This window comes from Bombus affinis, chromosome 4 (assembly GCF_024516045.1).
Source record: "Bombus affinis isolate iyBomAffi1 chromosome 4, iyBomAffi1.2, whole genome shotgun sequence".
Classification (NCBI taxonomy): domain Eukaryota; kingdom Metazoa; phylum Arthropoda; class Insecta; order Hymenoptera; family Apidae; genus Bombus; species Bombus affinis.
In genome coordinates this window covers 11,082,042-11,102,331 of record NC_066347.1, presented here as the reverse complement: position 1 = coordinate 11,102,331, position 20,290 = coordinate 11,082,042, and the positions used below count along the sequence as shown (strand labels likewise).

General features: G+C 32.0%; 2 protein-coding genes and 1 long non-coding RNA gene across 7 annotated transcripts; 1 reads left to right on the top strand and 2 right to left on the bottom strand.

Moving 5' to 3' along the window:
• Positions 1 to 138: 138 nt before the first annotated feature.
• LOC126915193 (transient receptor potential cation channel protein painless) lies at positions 139 to 4,810 on the bottom strand. 2 transcript variants are annotated; one of them, XM_050719623.1, is made up of 3 exons: positions 4,582 to 4,810; positions 1,953 to 3,050; positions 139 to 1,872 (listed from the first exon to the last, which is right to left on the bottom strand). In XM_050719623.1, the coding sequence occupies exons 2-3, from the start codon at positions 3,040 to 3,042 to the stop codon at positions 305 to 307; spliced, it is 2,658 nt and encodes an 885-aa protein (XP_050575580.1). In that variant the 5' UTR covers positions 3,043 to 3,050; positions 4,582 to 4,810; the 3' UTR covers positions 139 to 304. The 2 variants fall into 2 exon arrangements, with proteins under 2 accessions (XP_050575580.1, XP_050575581.1); XM_050719624.1 differs by lacking the exon at positions 4,582 to 4,810 and adding an exon at positions 3,248 to 4,116.
• A 1,549-nt stretch (positions 4,811 to 6,359) lies between these two features.
• On the top strand, positions 6,360 to 20,270 carry LOC126915196 (mucin-1-like). 4 transcript variants are annotated; one of them, XM_050719640.1, is made up of 21 exons: positions 6,362 to 6,585; positions 12,851 to 12,986; positions 13,068 to 13,125; positions 13,241 to 13,311; positions 13,950 to 14,126; positions 14,304 to 14,402; positions 15,772 to 15,870; positions 16,157 to 16,255; positions 16,417 to 16,515; positions 16,585 to 16,683; positions 16,858 to 16,956; positions 17,061 to 17,159; positions 17,286 to 17,384; positions 17,490 to 17,588; positions 17,706 to 17,804; positions 17,912 to 18,013; positions 18,472 to 18,570; positions 18,656 to 18,754; positions 18,831 to 18,935; positions 19,125 to 19,384; positions 19,775 to 20,270. In XM_050719640.1, the coding sequence occupies exons 2-21, from the start codon at positions 12,878 to 12,880 to the stop codon at positions 19,856 to 19,858; spliced, it is 2,154 nt and encodes a 717-aa protein (XP_050575597.1). In that variant the 5' UTR covers positions 6,362 to 6,585; positions 12,851 to 12,877; the 3' UTR covers positions 19,859 to 20,270. The 4 variants fall into 4 exon arrangements, with proteins under 4 accessions (XP_050575601.1, XP_050575597.1, XP_050575598.1 ...); XM_050719644.1 differs by lacking the exon at positions 19,775 to 20,270 and having other exon boundaries at positions 6,360 to 6,585; positions 18,811 to 18,935; positions 19,125 to 19,369; XM_050719641.1 differs by lacking the exon at positions 17,286 to 17,384.
• Positions 14,988 to 16,598, bottom strand: LOC126915220 (uncharacterized). Its single transcript, XR_007710073.1, has 3 exons — positions 16,462 to 16,598; positions 15,786 to 16,174; positions 14,988 to 15,685 (listed from the first exon to the last, which is right to left on the bottom strand). It is a non-coding gene; the product is annotated as an uncharacterized LOC126915220 (long non-coding RNA).
• Positions 20,271 to 20,290: the final 20 nt, after the last annotated feature.

Here is a 20,290-nt window from a genome sequence, read left to right as displayed (position 1 = left end):
AGGGAATTCAGAAACAATTTCTTAATATAATTAAAAAAGTAATAGGTAATATGGCTAATAGTATATGATTCAGTCTTAAAATTAGCCTCTATAAATATTTTAAAATATACTTTTAATTACACATAGAAAGATGTTGAATGATTTCATTTAGATAATTTATTAAATGTAATAAAAATATTACAATATAACATGAAATAAAACAAGTATAACAGTGCTTTTAATATAGTCACAAGTAGAAATCAACAACCTGTTTAATCGTTGTTATATTTAAAAAAGCCGAAATAGGAATAAATAGAACAATATTTTAATTTCCAGCTTCTTCAACATTAAAATTATTATTCTCAATCTTTTGTTTAATGGAACTCAATATAATTTCCATCGTCGCGAATCTTTTTTCCAATTTATCCAATTTATTGAACATTTTTTCATTATTTGATTCCTGACCTTTTCTCAATAGTACATCTTTAGCCTGTTTCATGATATACGGATCCATTTTGAAGGCAGGGAACACCTCGCTGGAGTCTTTATCTGATTCTACATTGTGATAAAACAAAATATCGTACGGTTCCACGCTCAATTTACCAGCACTCAAGTAAGTTGGAAAGAGAAGAACTTTTCGAACGAGAAACGCTAAGGGATTGTATTCAAAGCCATGCAAGAGACCATAACAAATTGAACATCGTGCCTTGCATGTAAAAGGTGCTCGAACAACCAGATTTTCAATATAAGCAAGAACCTGTATCCTAGAAATTAATCCAACTAACTCTGCCTTTTCGAGGATCTCTGCTGTGTCGCTGACTGCCAAACCGTTCAGTAAATTGAACAAAACTATCGCGATGAAAAAGATGAAGAAGATGAAGATAAAATAGTTGAGAATCGAATACGACACGAAGTCAATGTCATTGGAGTTGAATTCTCCAGTGAACATGATGATGGTTTTGAACAGAGAGTGCCCAGGATCTGAAAAGTTCTCGTTATCATCCTTAAGGATGATAAAGAAAGAAAACGCGAAACCTAGGATAAGAAATACATAAAGTAACAAAAAACGTACGAAGTTGAGAGACACCTTTTTGAACATCTCGATACCTGTAGACATTCGAGGATGCTTGCCAAGTAGGATCACCATTTCCAAAGCAGATAGTAATATCACAATAGTTGCAACTTGCATAGTTATACCGCTTAAAATAACGAATCCTAATATTATCAACACTATTTCGATCCAATTTTCCAAACTGCATACATAATGGCACGGTGATGAGAATAATTGGAGGATCTCCCTAAATGCAAACAATGCTGTTACGATACCAGTGAATATATGCAGAATGTAGATGGAAGTTGATCCATTTATCTCCTCGTTTATCTGTACGCTCGAGTTCGCAGATATTTGCGAGTCTCTCGTGATATAAGTGACCTGTAGAATGTATGTATTCAACAGAAGGTAAAACAAAATGTAAAATGCCAAGTTCAGGTGCAGGATGTGTCTTATTCGATGCCATTTTAGATATAGGAAAGAAGATAACAGAGGATGCTTCAATATATGTTTTAAGCCACTGTTGCCAGCGATGTATTGAAAAACATCCATTTCTCGTCTGCCCTGACTAATTGTATTTTTCTGTTGATTCATCGTGTAAAAGGTGTCGTGAGGTACTAAACATTTGTAGTCAAATTCGATTGTATATTCGTTTGTTCGTTTTTTCCTAGCTTGTATGCAGTTATCGAAATATTGGGATAGGGTGGACACGGAAATATCTTCAACTGGTGGAACGCCGAAATTGTTCATGTGACCGATGTAGCTTCCTTTTTCAAGTAGCAATGTCACTGCCTCTCGACAGTCAGCCCTGGCTGCATAATGAAGTGGAGTATTTCCTTTGCCTATGTATTTTTAAATAGATGCTTGATTAAATAGATCTAAGCATAGAAATACGTGTGCGATATATATGTGCAACACTTACTATCTGTGCATCGAACATCCACGTCTTCTCTTTCCAGGATCAGATTTAAACATTCCAGTCGATCTTCCATGTTTCCCGACCCTTCTTTATTCGGTATACCAAGCTCTATGCAAGCGTTCAACAGTAAGTCACTCGTAACATCAACATCAGTCTCCAATATCTCACGAAGGATATGTGGCAAGCCTTGTTCAACCGCTAAATTCGCAGCTTTCTCCAAGTTACATCCAGTTCCTCTTGTTTTTTTCAATAATGTAATAACCGCATTCTTGAAGTTCCTTTCCACGGCCATTTCAATCAAATCCTTCGCTACGTTATTCACCGCCTCGTTTTCGACCATCTCCAAGCATTTTAAAAAATTCATCTCATCATTAGCGTTTAAATAATACTTCAAGTCATAAACATTCACGCCTTGTTTCTCGACCGGGGGTAACTGAATATTTGGTAGCTTCTTCTCCAACACTTCTCTAGTCGTTTGATGGTTATAGTCCTTGTAAGTATCCAAATTGAGGACATGTGTGGTTTTTTCCAGAATCAGGTTCACCATGTCTTTTTGACCCTTCATTGCCGCCTTATGCAAAGCGGTTAAACCTTGGGCATTGGAAATATTGGGACTGGCGCCTTTTTCCAGAAGCAACGACGCGCAATTCAGGTCATTCTTTTTCACCGCCATATGCAGAGCCGTTTGCTGTCCAGCCTCCAGGTTTGGATTTATTGTACGTTCGTCCAATAATACACTGAGGACATCCGCATATCCATTTTCGGTAGCGAAGTGAATCGGTCCACGGTTGTGGGCTTCGTTCACCCTGTTTACCTTCGCACCTTTTTCCAATAGAAACTTCACGAACTCCGGGAGACCATTCTTGCAGGCAATGTCCAAGCAAGTTTCGTTCGATCGATTCGGATAAGCATAGTTTATGTCGATGATAGCTGGTTGTTTTTTTAAACTCTGCTCAACAAGGCACTTGAAGTGTTTGATGTTCTTGGTTCGTAAGTAGTCTAGGAGTAGCCTGTATATGATTTGAGATTTTGTAGAATTCGTAGTGTAATCATGTAGAAGGTGCATTTGCAAGTTTTCGTCCTCAGGATCCATATTTAGGCCTATAAATAAATCATCTACATTATTAACATTAAAAGGTCTAAAATATCTCATTAATAAGTGTACAAAAATTGAATTCTTCATTAATCTTAAATTTAAATATCTTTAAACACCCAAAGCATACATCTGATTACAATGTACGATGCAGAACGAAACTAAAGAAATAAACCAAAATTGAACATGAAATAAACATGATTACCTTACAAGTTATTTTATAAATCAAAATGTTCAGGTACAGAGTGCTATAAACTTTTTCTTGAGAATGGTTAATAAGTAAAGATATCGTAGCCCCTTTTATTTGTTAAAATATAATTTTAATATGAGTTTTAATATATTTCGCTTTTGATACTTAAATGCCGATAAATCTCATATTATACGTATGGAATAAAACAGAATATTACACGACAAGTATGTCAAATGTTCTACGTATAAGGAGTATAAATCATTACAATACAGTTCCAGCAATGATGTCATTTAATGTGTGCTTTATCGGAGTTAATAAAGATATCACATTACATTAATTCCTTTGCACGTATCTACTTCAGAAGTTTACTACTTATTACTCGTGATAAGTTAAAGGAACAATTCTTAAATTGTATTAAATTTATAATATTAAATTTAGAATGAATTTGAATATGTCAAAAGTGATTATTCGTTTCCTAAAACGCAGGCAGGATATTTATCATGCATGGAAGCAGAAGTACTGTCCGGATACGTTTCCTGTCATTAGCATTAATTCAAGTTCAGACAAACTAGGAACATTGACATAGGCGTTGTTGAATTGACCACTGCGCTATCATTGTACTGAAACTGATGTTACAGGATTTGTTATCAACGATGGAATATCAAATGCTATTGTAGAACAGTGAATAAAGATAATTATCGCTATTGTAACATGCGAAAATAACGATTAAATCATAGGACATTGACTGAACACTTAATTTATTCATGTTGTATTAATTACTTTGCCACTATCGGGGCAGTGAAAACTCAAGTGAATCACGAAATAAAAGGTAAATAAGATAAATAATGTAATGTTATTCGTATCGAGGCAATCGATAATTTCACACAATACAGATCCATAAAGGAGTAAAATAAAAAGTTATTCAATCGATTGTCTATATGTGTATTTATTGAAATTACACACTGCTGATCGAAGGATCGGAACGATAATATTTTATGCGATAAAATTTCTTTTGAATTGCATCGTTCATTAACGCAAAATTTGGAAAAAAACTGAAGTAATCTAATATGTTTAGACGGTAGTGTAAATATTTCAATCCTTAATTAATTAAATAAAAATTATTTTAAAATTATTAATTGAAATCATACAAAATTTATAAACTGTAATTACTTGTTTTACATAAAATTCATTGGTTAATTTAGAATCATTGGATTCCCTAAATTAAGATATAGCTAATTACTTCATAATTACACTTTTGTATTAAGCCTTCCTATATACTATTTAATACAATCTCAAACATGAACAGCTATGTATCAAAATCTCTATGATCAACACAATAAATGGCGTACCTTGCAGCTTGTTGAGGCCCACTTGTTACAGGCAGAGTATACCCGAGTATATTTAAATGATCTATTGTACCAATAGATTACTAGATGATAAATGTAATGATTTAATACTTTCTATGAATAGGGATAATAAATTATACACCTACAACGATGATATAAAGGAAACGTGAATCCCTTGACGATCTTGGCCTATCATACAGAAGACTAACTTGTTAGAGTCGCTTTTGCTGACCAGTTCTGTGTATCGTGATGTCAGCGTGGCTGGGGAGAGGGAAATTATCAAGTGTCAAGCAGTACCCATAGCGGTTCTAGGGAATGTATGTTTCTCGTTCAATACTAATTGACGTATTAATTGTTAAACGTTAAGTCCTGAATAAATATTGAAATGTTTTTGGGAATTTAATATGATTTTAGATACTATGATATGGAATTTGGAAAACGGCAATTAGATAAAATAGTCTAATTGATATAGTTAATCTGGAAAAATGATCAAGGTGTATAAAAAATAATGACTGTGATAAGATAATATAAAACTATTTGGAGAACGATATAATATAAAAATATCCACCTTCAACATTAATAAGAAAATAGAAATATTTGCAATGTACAATTAAAAGTATCATCATATTAACATATTAGACTACTAGTTTATTATATACTAGTTATACTATACTAGTCACAAGTAGGAGAATAAAAATGGGGGATTAAGATAATAATTTTTCATTTAAAAGAGGCTAATTCTAATTGTTGGGAAGTAAACATGTACTTATATAAATCTCTTCGAAGTTGAGAGACATAGTAATGTACTATTAATAGTTATTAATACATTTAATCACGATTATGTTTGCCGCATAGACGCGATGTTTCAAAGCATAATTACAAATAACACTACATGTTTATCGATTCCTAATCCATATCTATCCATATTTATCTACTTCTATATCGTATTAACTTTTTACCTGTGTATTTGACGACTAAGAGCGGAAGTATGTTTTACATTCACCTGTGTATATCGTCACTTAAAACGATAACGTGAGCCCCTAATTTTAGCTGACTTTTGTCCTGAGCACACAGGATACAAGGCCAAAAGAGTCGAGGATGGAAACCAAGAACGTTAGGGTGCGTGGGTTGCGAAATACGGTATATATACATTCCCAATAAAGGAGCCAAGGAGATATCTTTTTATGTAAATAGATGACATAGGTTGCTTTCTAAAATGCAGCTTTTATATCAATATCTTGTTACTTTCCAAGAAGGAATCAAGTTATATATCTTAATTTCTTTTGTACTTAGGTTATTTCCTTCTTTCCCTATAATACATTAAACAATGTAATATTTTTCAATATGACGAATTTGCAATACTAATATTTAAAACTATAAATTTACTCTTACTTTATCCCCAGATAATTTTTGTTAATTTTAGTCATATTCGTGTTTCTTATTCCTTATTGCAGTCAAAATTAACTTTCGCATTAAAAATTCGCATTAATTTTTCGCATTAAAAATTAATTTTTACTGAATTTCGTGGATATATAAGAAGGTAATCAGACTCAAAATAAAATCCAAGATCTGTAACGTAGCAATATGGTTCCCTTTTAATGTATAGTATTTTTCTTCGTGTTATTTAAATAAAAAAGAAAAATTGAAGGAGTGTCCAATGACAAGGTTCGATTCCGAAAACAAGGGACCAAATTGGTTTCCCGTTAAGGATAACCGCGGCGCAAGGGCGCATGCGCGAAATGATTCAAACGCAGTAGAGATTTAAGGATCGTGTAGTAGGGATAAACAAACACATGCTGCGATAGCGCTACGTTTAATTTAATCTTCAGTCGCTCCGGAACTCACGTCGGGTGCAGGTATCGCAATAACGAATCTAGTGCTTCTGTGTTTCTGTAATAAATATCTCTAACGCATTCGTGATTTGACCAGTCAGCTTGTTATTGTTCACGGCTTTCTTTGAGAACCCAATACAGTATTTCATCAAGCTATACATTTCGCGAAATCAAGGTAAGTAACAGACTTAACACCTTGTTTTGTGAAAGCCAATCACATTTATCATACAGATTGTAATTACAAGTTAATAAAAACATTAGTTTTAATCTTTTGGATTATGGATTATCAAGTACAAACTAGGCTATTAAGTACAAAAGTGTGTATTTTTCAATATTGAATCATTTTGTATAGTGTTATAGCAGTACATACCAAGTCTTTACTGAAATTTGTATTAAAAAAAATCTTAAGAGAATAATCGAGATTTAATAAACATACTGTTAACTAATTAGATGACGAACCGGTATTCTTGGATAGATTTCTAGAAACGTCAACCATCTTGCGTACATAAAGTTAAATACACGAACACGTATTTCGATATTAATGAAACTGTTTATGGTGAAAATTTTATTATCAACGAATTTTATTTTAAAAGTTGTTTAGTGTCAAATATAAAAACGAAATATAATTCAGGATATTTAATTAGTTAATTACGTAGAGATTGATAAGTAATGTTAAACAATTAGTAACTGAGTGGTCGATGATATAACAATTAAAATTTGGTAATTTCTAAGGCAAAAATTAATTAGAAAAATTAATCTATTAGTAAAAATTTATCAACGCTGGTGATGTAGCTTTTTCTCATGTAAATTATAAAAGGAGATGTTTTTCTTAATTAATTAAGTTGTCATACGTATGTTTAAAGGACTCACTCGGGTTATTGCACTTCGATGCGATGTGTCCGTACTCCTAGCATTTGAAGTATCTGGTCACCCTTGCTTTTCGTTGGTCAATCCGCACTTAGCTGATTTTTGTTTCCGCATAGAAAGCATCCTCGCAGCCGCTCCTGCGCTGCTTCGTCGCGACTTGTCCTCTTGGATCTTTCTTCAACTCGTTAGCTTTTCGTCTTCGCATTTTCTTTCATAACTTCGGACATGGTAAGCTTCTCTTTTAACTCTCGAATGTTCTTGGCGCCATACAGTATCACTTTGTTGATCTCTTCGTCACGAGTTCCGACGATGATGTATCTTATTATGACCGAACTTTCCATACTCACTTGCTTCGCTATGTCTAATATCTTCTAGACATACTCCTGGTATGTATCGGTTTCCTTCTTAGTTCGATGCAACAACTCTTTATGCACCTTGTACACGTCCACTTTTTTGTTCAAATTCCGTACTCAGCATTTTCTTCATTGTTTGCTAACTTGTACAACACCTTTCGTAGTCGACGAACGTAAAAGCTTCTTCGCGTATATTACGCGCTGCATATCAGTCCAATCGCAGAGATCGCACATCTCCTCAAACTCCGACAACCAGCTTTGCATATTGACGTTGTCGTCACCGCTGAACGTGTTCATGGACTCTTTTACGTTCCTAAATATTAAAACATGTGCGCTTCTGCTGTCGACTCTCACGCGTGTTTCGAACAGATCGCGCTCTTCTTCATCTTCTTCTTCTTCGCCGTGCTGAATCTCCAAAGCGATGAAAGCACTTAGGCGGTCTTACAATTCTTTCTTCTTACCAATTGTTTTTTATTTTCGCCTTTCGAGTTTCTCTTTCAATTCTGCAACTTTCATTGTTTCGATTCGCGTTAACTTATCGTTAACAATGCACCTTTCTTCGACACCAACGATGGTATTATCCGCGTTCGAACCTTCAGTCATCGTGAATAATGATTCGACTTGATTTCAATTTAGTTTTCACAATCATTACACGAATAGTTCTGTTAAATGTTTCGTTTTCTGTTTTGTTCAATCCCTGCTCGGGCCCCCAATTATAGAGAGTAGAAAAATCTTACACTTTCTCTCTGGTGTTTTATCTCGCTCTATCTCTAAGCTATTTATTATAAAACAGGAAACAATGGTTAATTAATGAACTTAATGCAGTGATATGCTATAACTAATACAACTCGTCTTACAACATTTCTCGACTCTGCACTGTCAACACTGTTCTCTTCGATTCTTGTTACAACATTCGTCTCTTCGACTCTCGTTACAACTCGCTGTACAACTCTCCTTGCGACTGATTAAAGACTGTCTCTAACGTTTCAATATACACATAGATGTGGATGACCCATGGTCAAGTACATTTTTCTCAATTACCCCGTGTCGTAAAGGACCACGGGTATATGGCCCATCCGTCACCACTTATATTGCTTTTTACCTGGGGTACATGGGGCTTTTCCTCAGAGTTTTCCCCCGATACTATTAAATTCTATACTACTAATAAATTCGATACTACTGATTTCATTCGTCAATTCATTCTTAAACAATAAAATTTTAATCTATTGCATAACTTTGTCGAACACAATATTATCCTTTATTTTTGTTATCAATTTAATTTTAATAGGTAATTGGGAGAAAATACAGAATAGAAAGATTCACCGGTGTGTCGTCAAGGATATTTCGAGTTCGATTATATTAATACTGTAGGGCTGCGTGAGACATCTTTACTGATGAGCAACTCTGACAATGAGTAATCCAAGCTGTAAACAAATATTATGTCACCGTGACGTAATAATGAATTCGCCGCCGGTGACATTATAGAAGAACATAAATGGTGATTTATTTCGTTGTACTATTATTGCGTTGATAAAATCGGTGAATCATGTGATCGACGAGATCGAATTGTACAAATACATAATTCATGATAAGCTATAAAAGGTAAATTGTCGCGGTATTTCATATGTAAACGATCGTTGATCGACAAGACAAATAAAAAGGTGATTTCTGGCCTAAAAATAAGTACTTTCCTCTTGTCCGATTGTCGAAGATAATAGCGAAAGGAATGATCTTAAATTTTAATCTCCATAGGAGAACAAGTGTATTTCCAAATATCGATTGTAACTTTCAATTCTGCAGTTACCTTAATATCGATATAGGCTGATCAATTGAAAATATTCATTTATTTCTAAGTATTTTTTGCTGTTATCAAATCTATTCTTTTATTAGCCTAGTCAAAATTATTTGTATATATCTATTAATTATCGAAATCAGTTTATATTACGTAATGGAACTTCACTGTGAAAGCTTATAATTCGACTGCGGATTTTTATACATTTATAAAAAGTTTAAAGATAAAAAATGTATAAAATGCTTATAATACCTATTTAGGTTACAAAAATATGAATTTGCGTAAACATCTATGGTCTAGCTACAATCATTTAGTACCACAATCGTATAATTATTAGTACCAGACAAGTCAAGGCTTTAAGACAAATAATCATCAATTATACCCATACTATGAGTCCTTCGAATCGATTAAAGGTGTGAACAACAGAATCTTCAAAGAAATGTTTGAGAAACCTAATTCCAATATACAATACAGTCCCTGGTCAAAAAATTAGGACCACTCACAATTTTCAACATCCTTCGTATTTTTAGTAAAATTTTCAAGGTTTGAATATAATTTTATTACAGATTGTATTAATTATTAATTATTAATCTACCTCACACATACACATATTAATAATTTATGTATATTATGTATAACATCTTATTATTTTTTATTATGGCGAGTTTACATATTGTTTACATGAAGACGATATTCCTATGCGCGACGAGTGGTTGAGGACCGAACACATGTTTATGTTAGGATATCAGTAACAAGCGATAAGTTATTGAGCGAATGCACCATTTGGATCTGTATTGGATCTGTGTGAAGTGTGATACTGTTAAAACGGATCAGTCGTGCGTACATCATTGAAGAATTAAGACAGACAGTTAAGTGAGAGAAATAAAAAAGAGAATTGAGTCTAAGTTATAAAAAATTAATATGGGAAAACACAAATTATTAATATTTATGCATGTAATATGTATGTGTGTGCTTTAGTAACTAATAAAAATGATTATTAAATTACACTCAAGCTTTTAAATTTTACTAAAAACACTAAAGATGTTGAAAATTGTACTTGGCCCTAATTTTTTGGTCGGGGACTCTAAAAGGTTATCCAAGACAGTGTAGACAAAGATAGTATCATTTAGTTCCTCATCAACTTTGTTCAATTTATTCACTACTTTCTCTGCGTGTTTAAGCGAGACATTTCGAAATGGTCGAGTCCTTTCATGATCCGAACAATGGTGAACGATCTAATGAAACGCGTACATGCCTGTATGTAAATCCTTTGATTTGCATGCGTGTGTGGATAAAAAGATTCGTGGCGTTTCATCGTCCGAATACGGAGATGAAAGTTAGTTGATGATAGAGTTGAGCGTAGCCGGGGAGGAAACTATGTGACTAAAGAGAAGTAATACTAAGAGCATTAGAATTTTTTCTTAATTTGGTAGATAAAATCTATTTGAATTTTAACCTATTTTTCTATATTCCAGTTTCTGTAGTATGCCATATATAGTCAGGTCATAATCCCACTATGTACGATTGATCAATAGTCTCTCGTGTTTGCCATATTGGGCAAATCCGATTAAATGATCGATTCTCGATAATCGTCTTGTATAATTTTCAAGACGTAACTCGTTCATGCGACTTTCAACCTTTTTTCCTTCGTCGCATAAGTAGCGATTTATTCTCAATCTAGCTCGATTCTCGTGAATGTATTATCGATACTTAATTGGTATTTATTACCATATTACATACATATTTAAGAAAAAAGTGCTTTAATCCTAATTCAATAGTGGTGATATTACAAAGTCGGAGATTTAACATTATGTAACATGTATTTTACTATATACACGTTATATATTTATCGATGATTTGTGAAATTTAATAATGCTAATATAAACATATAGATAGATTCTCTAATGTCTAATGTTATTTTCTTTGATGATTTTACAAAGAATATATCTGTCTGTATTAGTATTATTAAATTTCGTAATTTTATTCTAAATTTATTATACGATGTAACACTCCCATTAACCATAAGTATAAATCATAATCTCAATGGTGTTATATATATTTTAACAACTACATCCCAAAATCTATTTTACATTCTAGATACGGTATATATCCAGTAATAAATCACGTAAGTTTCCATAATCCAGATTAGCTGAAAGATCGTACCACTTACAATTATTAGAATATCGTTAGTACATGCATATGGAGTAACAAAATACTATAAGTAGGTCATGAGTCATCCATTTGACCTGCATTTGTTTGACTTGTTTGAACGCTATACAATTTGTGATATTCATGCTTTATTCAGTTCAATGTCGGATGGTGGGCGATTCTGGATACCTACCATGGACATATTCTTATATGGTTGTTCGTGAGTCGTTTCTTTCGTGGCCCGACTTTCGAGGTCGCGTTGATTGCACGATTCCAAAGGAGGCTCCTCGACTATCTCATGGAAAAAAGGCATAACTTTTAGATGTATATTATGTATATATTAATTGCCCTTTCTAAATGAGGTACCAATTATTTGTCTATTTCATATTGTGCAAAAATCAGCGATTCTGATTACATAAGTACTCCAAATGTTGTTGCAGAATATTCTATTCTTTAAATGACGTAGATGATAGAAGAAATGGTACGTAGTTTCTTAAGGAAAGATCTTAAGAAAATGGTAAAAAACAGCGATTTCCAACCGTAGCTCATAGCAATGTTAACTCATCCCTTAAATCGTATTGCTTAAATTTTCGTTATAGACCCAGATGAAAAAATTGTAAAAAGCTACCTTTACTTTGTTCTTCGCGTTCCGATCAATTGCAATTTTTGTAAAAATTTGTCTACACATTACCTAGTGAATTAATTCTTTTGATTTCTCAAGAGAGATCAAATCGTTTGGTTCAATTTTATAAAAGTTAAACATGTTAAAGGGTACGAATATTCATATGACTCAGGGTATGTATACGACAAAGTTATGAAACTTTGTATTCAAATCTTGTTTCATTAAGCAAAAAAAGCATAATATATTATAAAAAAATTTCGCACAGAATGGAGAGAAAAATTCTTCAAACTTAAAAAATTGTTTAACGATGCGATGGAATTAAAGATGATCCAAAGAAGGCAGTAAACTTGAGAACAGTACAATGAAAAACGATCTGAAGAGCGCACGTGGAGAATTAGCTAATCTCTAAGAACCATCCTAATTCTAGACGTGCATTCTTAGAATCTTCCTTCACTCGCAAGCCATATTTTAAGATAAACGTTAGTCACGATTTGATTCACAGCTATCACATATCAGAATTACAATATTTTTCTGTACTATTAGTTTCAGTATAAATAACAATATAGTTATATTATCCATTCTTTAAATTTGTTTAATTTTCCAAAATCATTTAGATAAGTTTTAGCAGTTAATCCGAGTAATTGTTTCTTATATTTAGAGAAAAATAAAAAGTATATCATCGAAAATGGGTGGCATGACACAAAGACCGTGGACACCAACAAAGAGGCGAGGTCCTATCGCTGCAGAGTATAGTAGCCCGGGTCCTGCTTGTGTAACATTACCGCCATTAATCGGTAATCTTAATTTTTATATTTAAATCTCTCTTTTGCATTAAAATTTATTGAACAATTTTTAAATATGAATCAAATCTGTAGGAAAAACTGTTCCCGACTCGAAACGAGGCAGAGCGCCCGCTTTCTCGTTTGGCAGCAGGTACGTAAGTTCAGTTACAAATTCCGTGACTTAGTTCCCGAGAAAAAATTGGTTCTTTTAAATTTAAATGAATAATTTTATTAAATTGGTATAATTATTGTATACTCATTTTTAGACACGCGACGAAGAATGACAGTCCTGGACCGGGTCCTGGTCAATACAACGTTTCCGGGCTTAGTTCCAAAGGTAGATAATATGATCTACTTATCAATTTTTTATAACTTAACCATTTATTCCCAACTTACCATTATATATCTTTCACTTATTCCAGTGTAAGTTCATCAATACTTTCGCCGCTATTTGATTTATTAATATAACATATGTATATGTATGTACAATGTACATGATAGCTTTATCGTCTACAAAGGATTAACATGCTACCTATCGTGAATAGAAATTAAAGCTACAAAAATAAACATAAATACTGCTATGTAAGCACGAAATGAATTCTGTAGACAGCGGTATTCCGAGTTCTATGAAGTATCGATCAAACTTGAGAACAGCAATATTCTGCAAGAATGCGACTTTTAATGCGCGTTATTCACGAAATTCCGTTGCTTTTCTACCAATAATTGCTTCTTCTTGAGATTCTTAATATTGTACATTTTATAATAACTTCTATTTAATTGTATGAGAATTGGATGATAATAAAATCGATTAAAAAGATAATCAATATTTTTAAAAAAACAAACTTATTTTCAAGTTAATTTATTTTTTACTACTTTCAAACTGAAGCAATCTTTTAAATTTATTATTTTCTAATTAAACCTCGTTTATATTATGTTGATGATAGAACTTGCTAAATTCTGTATTCATTTTTTCAGGTAAAGATGCTGCACAAGCATCATCATTGCATGGTCGCACAAAATCCACGAAACAGGAAGTGACACCAGCTCCTGGCGATTATAATCCGGAAAAAGCCGGAAAGATTATTATGGATAGCTCACCGAAATATTCATTCGGGATCAAAACGCAAACCGAGAAGATTAGTTGTACACCTGGTGAGTATTATAGATATTAATATTTACATATACGTATATATGTAAATAATATTTTATATATACGTATTCAAAATCCTTTGTTATCCTCCATAAATCATTATTTATAATCTTGTTTATGTAATATTTTTGAATATCTTCATTAAAACATATTTATGATAAATATCGACTTAATCACAGCACCAAATGATTACTGCACCGAAAAGGTGAATCTCGACAGAACCCCCGAATATAGTTTTGGGTTGAAACCTGTACTGGACAAATCAAGCGATATACCTGGTAATTAATTAAATCAAAACAATAAATCTTGCATCTGTACGACTCTATATCTCTACAGATATTAATTAAATAATAACTAATACAGTTGTCTATTTTTCATATCTTGAGAAAAATGAGACTTACTTTAAATTATCTCATAGATGTAACAAATAGATGTACAGGACATTGTAAAATATGCATGTCAGTCGAGCAGGAAACAATAAGGGATGATGAAAAGAATATCTTTTTTGTCTAATAAGCATATGTCTAGTCGCGTTTCATTTCTTAGTAATTAAATCTAAAAGATTGGAATTTTAAACACCTGTTAACGAGCGATCCGCTATACAACAATCCGTACTATCGACATTGTTATCTAGAAAGATGCTCGTCGAAAGCTTTAATTAATTGACAATAAAGATTTTTATTTCTAGAAAGCGAGATTAGATGTAAATGCGTGTAGATTAAATTAAGCAAAACAGATTCCTCTCGTCATTTCCTATTATCTTTCGCTTGATTAACCAACATTATTTAAACAGTCTGTACATCTCTTTCCCTACAGTTTAATAAAATTAAATTGGTTTTAAGGTAATTAAATCGATTTAAATGTGTATTTTCTAAATATACTTTACTAATAATTCTGCAACCTAGAATACTACAATAATTCAAACGGTATTAGAATAAAAAGAAGTTTACAATAAATTAACAAAGAGTACGTTTGTCATGAGAGGAAAATGATTCCTTAGGAAAAATCGATGTCATGCTGAATAATCTCCATTGGTTATAGCGATTCAATCCCCTAGAAGTATTCTGAAGAATTCTGCGAAAGTACAGATATAAACTCGAAGAATAAACATTGTTCGATGTTTAGGTATTATATTTCTTGAATCTTTCCTTTAAGTGACGACAATATTCTATCCAGCTTCTTATCTTACTTTTGCGATTGTAGCTTGGTGATCTTGGATTAATACACACTGCATCTCTGCTATTCGAACTTTTCTATCTTCTAAATTATTGTTGTATTTTTTGCAAATATGTAGAATGATGCAAATCAAAATGATTGGCTTGCAACGTATTTAATAATTGAATTGCATGTGTAGTAACTTGCACTTATGATATTTATTTGATATTGTATTACAAAATTAAAAGAAGAAATCTTCAAACGTAAATTATATAGTAACTGCATTCTTTTATAGATATTAATAAGTATCCTTTAAATTTTATTTTTATTAAATAAATTTGTCTTCTTTCACTGTAATCGTTTTGTCATATATTATTTTTTATTACTTTCGTTATTATTTGTTTCGCTAAAAAGAAAAATGCATAATTGAATTAAAATATGTTGATTTTATTTATGATGAAATTAATAATTATTTGTATATTATGATATCAGCACCTGGTACTTACTGTCCGGAAAAGGTAAGATTGAACAATACACCGCAATTCAGTTTTGGACTCAGGCCTTCCCTCGAAAAACCGAGCGACACCCCAGGTAATTAAGGCAAACTTAAAACGCTTGTTTAAAATTTTGTTGACCGAATTTAATTAAATCTGTAGAGGCATCCCTTTTCAAACATATTTTCTACCAATTGTTGTTAAATAACGTATTGGAACCTAATGAATTTTATTGCAAATTCATGACTTGTATATTTGTTCGGTCGACAAGGTAATAATCACGAATTTATTATCACAGCCGTGTAACTTTGTCTGTGATAATATGTAATGTACATTATTTACGAATTGTAGTATCACCAGCACATGTCAATTTATTTTTATAGCACCTGGCACGTATAGCCCTGAAAAAGCCAATTTGGATAAGGGTCCTCAATACAGCCTTACTGGGAAAGGACGAGTAGAAAAACCTGACAACACCCCTGGTATGCGAATTTTTATATACTATTGAACTGTAATATTTTGTTATCAAAATATTAATTTTGATTTTAAATAATTTATAACTAGTGTTTAAAAAAGTTTCATTAATGACTGCGTACAATGAAAGGTATTTATCTATAATTAAATTTAAAAAAATGATTCTTAGCGCCAGGTACATATTGTCCAGAAAAAGTAAAATTGGATACAACACCTCAATTTACTTTTGGTCTGAGGACACCTCTCGAAAAAATAAGCGACACTCCAGGTAATTGCATGAAGAATATAATTGTAGATTTTTATTGCAATTGTTACATCACATGCATCTTTTTTACAGCCCCTGGTACTTACAATCCTGAAAAAGTCAATTTGGATAAGAGTCCCCAGTATAGTTTAAGTGGAAGACATTTTTATGATAAAATAGATAATAATCCAGGTCTGTAGGAATTTGAGAAATATATTTCACATATTAATCTGACCTTTGAACAAAAATTAATTTTAATAAATTAAACATTGTGTTGGAAGAAACAAATAGTAACTTTTGTAAAAAAGTTAGTTTTATGTGTAGATTTTTAAGTTTTAAACATAAATAAAGAAAATTAATTTTTAGCACCAGGAACTTATGCACCTGAAAAAGTAAATCTTGATAAGGCACCACAGTATAGTTTTGGAATAAGAACACCTCTTGATAAACCAAACACTAATCCAGGTATAGTTATTATAGCCACTCTACTACCATTTTTGTCATTAATTTTTTTTTTGTTAGTTTACAAAAGGATTACTTTACTGCTTCTGTGTACTATTCTTCTACAGCACCTGGAGATTATTGTCCAGAAAAGGTGAACTTGAATAAAGGTCCAGAATATAGCTTAAGTGGTAAAGGATCTTCTGAGAAACCAATTGATAACCCTGGTCAGTACAATCAGTTCTGTCTTTATTTTGTATTTACTTATTTTGCTATTTTGTTACTTAATTATATAATAATTTTTAATTAGCATTTAATTCTTAGTGGATATTTAACATTTTCTTCTATCATAGCACCAGGTACGTATAGTCCTGAAAAAGTAAATTTAAGCAAAGGTCCACAATATAGTTTGTATGGAAAAGGAATTTCAGAAAAACCAAACGATAATCCAGGTGAATTTTTTATCTTTTTTTTTAGATTTTCTTGATAGTTTGATTTATTATTTAATATATTATTCTTTTAGATTAATGTCTTCTTGTATTTAATTTTTTCAATAGCACCAGGCACTTATAGTCCTGAGAAAGTAAATTTGGACAAAGGTCCTCAATTCAGTTTATCTGGTAAAGGTTTACCAGAGAAGCCTAATGATAATCCAGGTGATTAAAGTAAAAAATTCAATCTTCCCATTTCCTTTACGTAACAAGATATTAGCAATGAATTAATCCTACAACAATTGTAGTAAAGAGACTTAGATATTCTACTTATTATCACAGCACCTGGAACATACAGCCCTGAGAAGGTAAATTTAGATAAAGGGCCCCAATATAGCTTATCAGGAAAAGGTACACTGGAAAAATCCAATGACAACCCAGGTGAATTTTATTTAGTGCAAATTGCAGCAGCTTCTTATTTTGGAAAAGTTGGTTTAGATTTTAACATTCTGCAGAAACAATTACTAATGATTTGATTGCTTTGGTAGGCCCTGCTGATTACTATCCAGAGAAAGTACTAAATTTGGAACATAAACCTTATTTCAGTTTTGGTAATAGAAAGCCCTTGGAAAAGCCTAGGGATACACCAGGTAACGGTGTTGACTAACAAATTATTACTAAACTACCGCAAGGCTAGATTCTAAAACAGTTCCTAATTAAAAACATTTCATGCTTCTGATATATGGTGCAATTTTTAATTCAAAGCATGTTAAAGCTTTAGCTCTATATTTTTTTCTTAATTTCTTTTTTGCTTACAGCTTTATAACTGCTGTATAACTTTACTTTAATATTTTGTTTTTAAGATTACAAAGTGTTTATGAATTTCACCTAGCATTAAAAGATGAATTTCATATACCATTTTAAATTTTGCAAATTATAAAAAAAATCTTATTGATGATATTTACAGTTACAAAATTACTGAAATTGTTTTTTCAATCAAATATATGTTACAATACTGTGCTATAATTTATAATAGCTACATAAGCGAGTATCATTTTACTACATCTTTTTTACGATTGCATTAGTATCCCTTTCTTCCATTTTGTAGCTCCTGGTACTTATTCTCCAGAAAAAGTCAATTTAGATAAATCGCCACGTTATTCGTTTGGTTTAAAAACATCTTACGAAAAAACTAGTGATATACCTGGTAAGTAATATTCGTAAAAGTAAATAATAAAATTTATAGAACGTTTATGATAATAGTCACTTATTTTGATACATTAAAAATTTAGCTCCAGGAAGTTATCATCCTGAAAAGGTAAATTTGAACAAATCACCTCATTATAGTTTTGGAGTTAAGCCTGAAGTACACGAAACGGATTCTATACCAGGTACGGTAGTCTTAAAATTTATTATATTTTGTTCATTTTGTGTATTTGTTCAATAGATTTAATATTTGGTTTAAAGGTCCAGGTGAATACAGTCCAGAAAAAGCTATGCTTTTATTGGAAAAAGCATTGCGATTTACTTTTGGTCTTAGAACAAGTATAAATAGACCAGATGATATTCCAGGTAAATTTACAGAATTTGTTTCTTTGTTTCCGCTAGTTTATCTTTTCTTTGCGCAGTTATACAAATAATGTCTATTATCCAAAATGCTATATCTTTTTTGTATATAAAATGATTATTACTCTCTAATGAAAATATATGTTTTTATAATCTAACATCAGTGAAGTCGCTGTTATTTTTATTCTGTTTCAGCTCCGAACGTTTATAATATTCCTTCTGCTCTCGGCGGAACAAAGGAAGGAAACAAAAAAACAGCACCGGCTTACTCTATCTCTGGTAGACAGAAAGTTTCTACAGATGATCGTGTTTTAGTTCCTGGACCTGGAACATACGAAGCTATTAAACCAGATGCAGTCAGAGTGAAAAGTCCTGCTTATAGCATAAGTGCCCGCTATCAGCTGCCCGATGATCATTCCCAGATTCCAGGACCTGGAGCTCATTGTCCAGAAAAAGTACTTCTAATCTCTTCCTACTGTATTCAAAAACTAAAAAACTCAAAAGTTTCAGATCTTGTTCAATAGACATCACTTAATAAATTGTATAATTATTTTTGAGGGTATACAACCAGAAATCGCATCTATCTGACGTTCGAGTTGGATGGATCTCAATAGTATATATATCTCGACATAATAACGTCAGTATTCGTGAAAGTTCAGAATAAACTATGTTGAAACTAATTATTTATGTTTATATCTAAAAAATATCAGTATTCTGACGAAAAATACTTTTGAGATCCTAACTCGATTTCAGAAAAAGTGCACGACTGGATCAAATATTAGTTTTCTTATGATTATTAACTTTTTATGGAACACTCGTATAGCGGTAAAAACTACCTTTTACAGGTAATTCTTGACATTCCTCCAGCACATTCATTTGGTATTAGACACTCACCATATATATGCAACCTGAAGGACGTCGTTTATTAACATAAGAACCTTATGCGATTTGGCTTTCATCGTCGTTCTACCTTGAAAGAACAGACCACATACAATTGATGCAACAATAACAATATTTTATTGTGAAACGATAACTTCTCATGCGAACAACTGATTTCTGAATGCTTTGCTAAAATGACTACAAAACATTGTTTAATTTGTAATTAAAACATTGGTGTTACTAACTGTTCAAATATAAGAAAAATATTTCTAAATAAAAAAAAAAACACATTTAACAATTTTATGCATATTACAAATTGTGATAATGACGATATTAATTAGATGACATCTTTTACATAGTACTGATATCAAATGAAATAGTAACCTAACCTTTCTATTTTTTCATGTATACTATATTTATTTCAAAAATTTGACGAAATAAATATTCTGCACATTAAACCTACTTTATATGTACAACTCAGC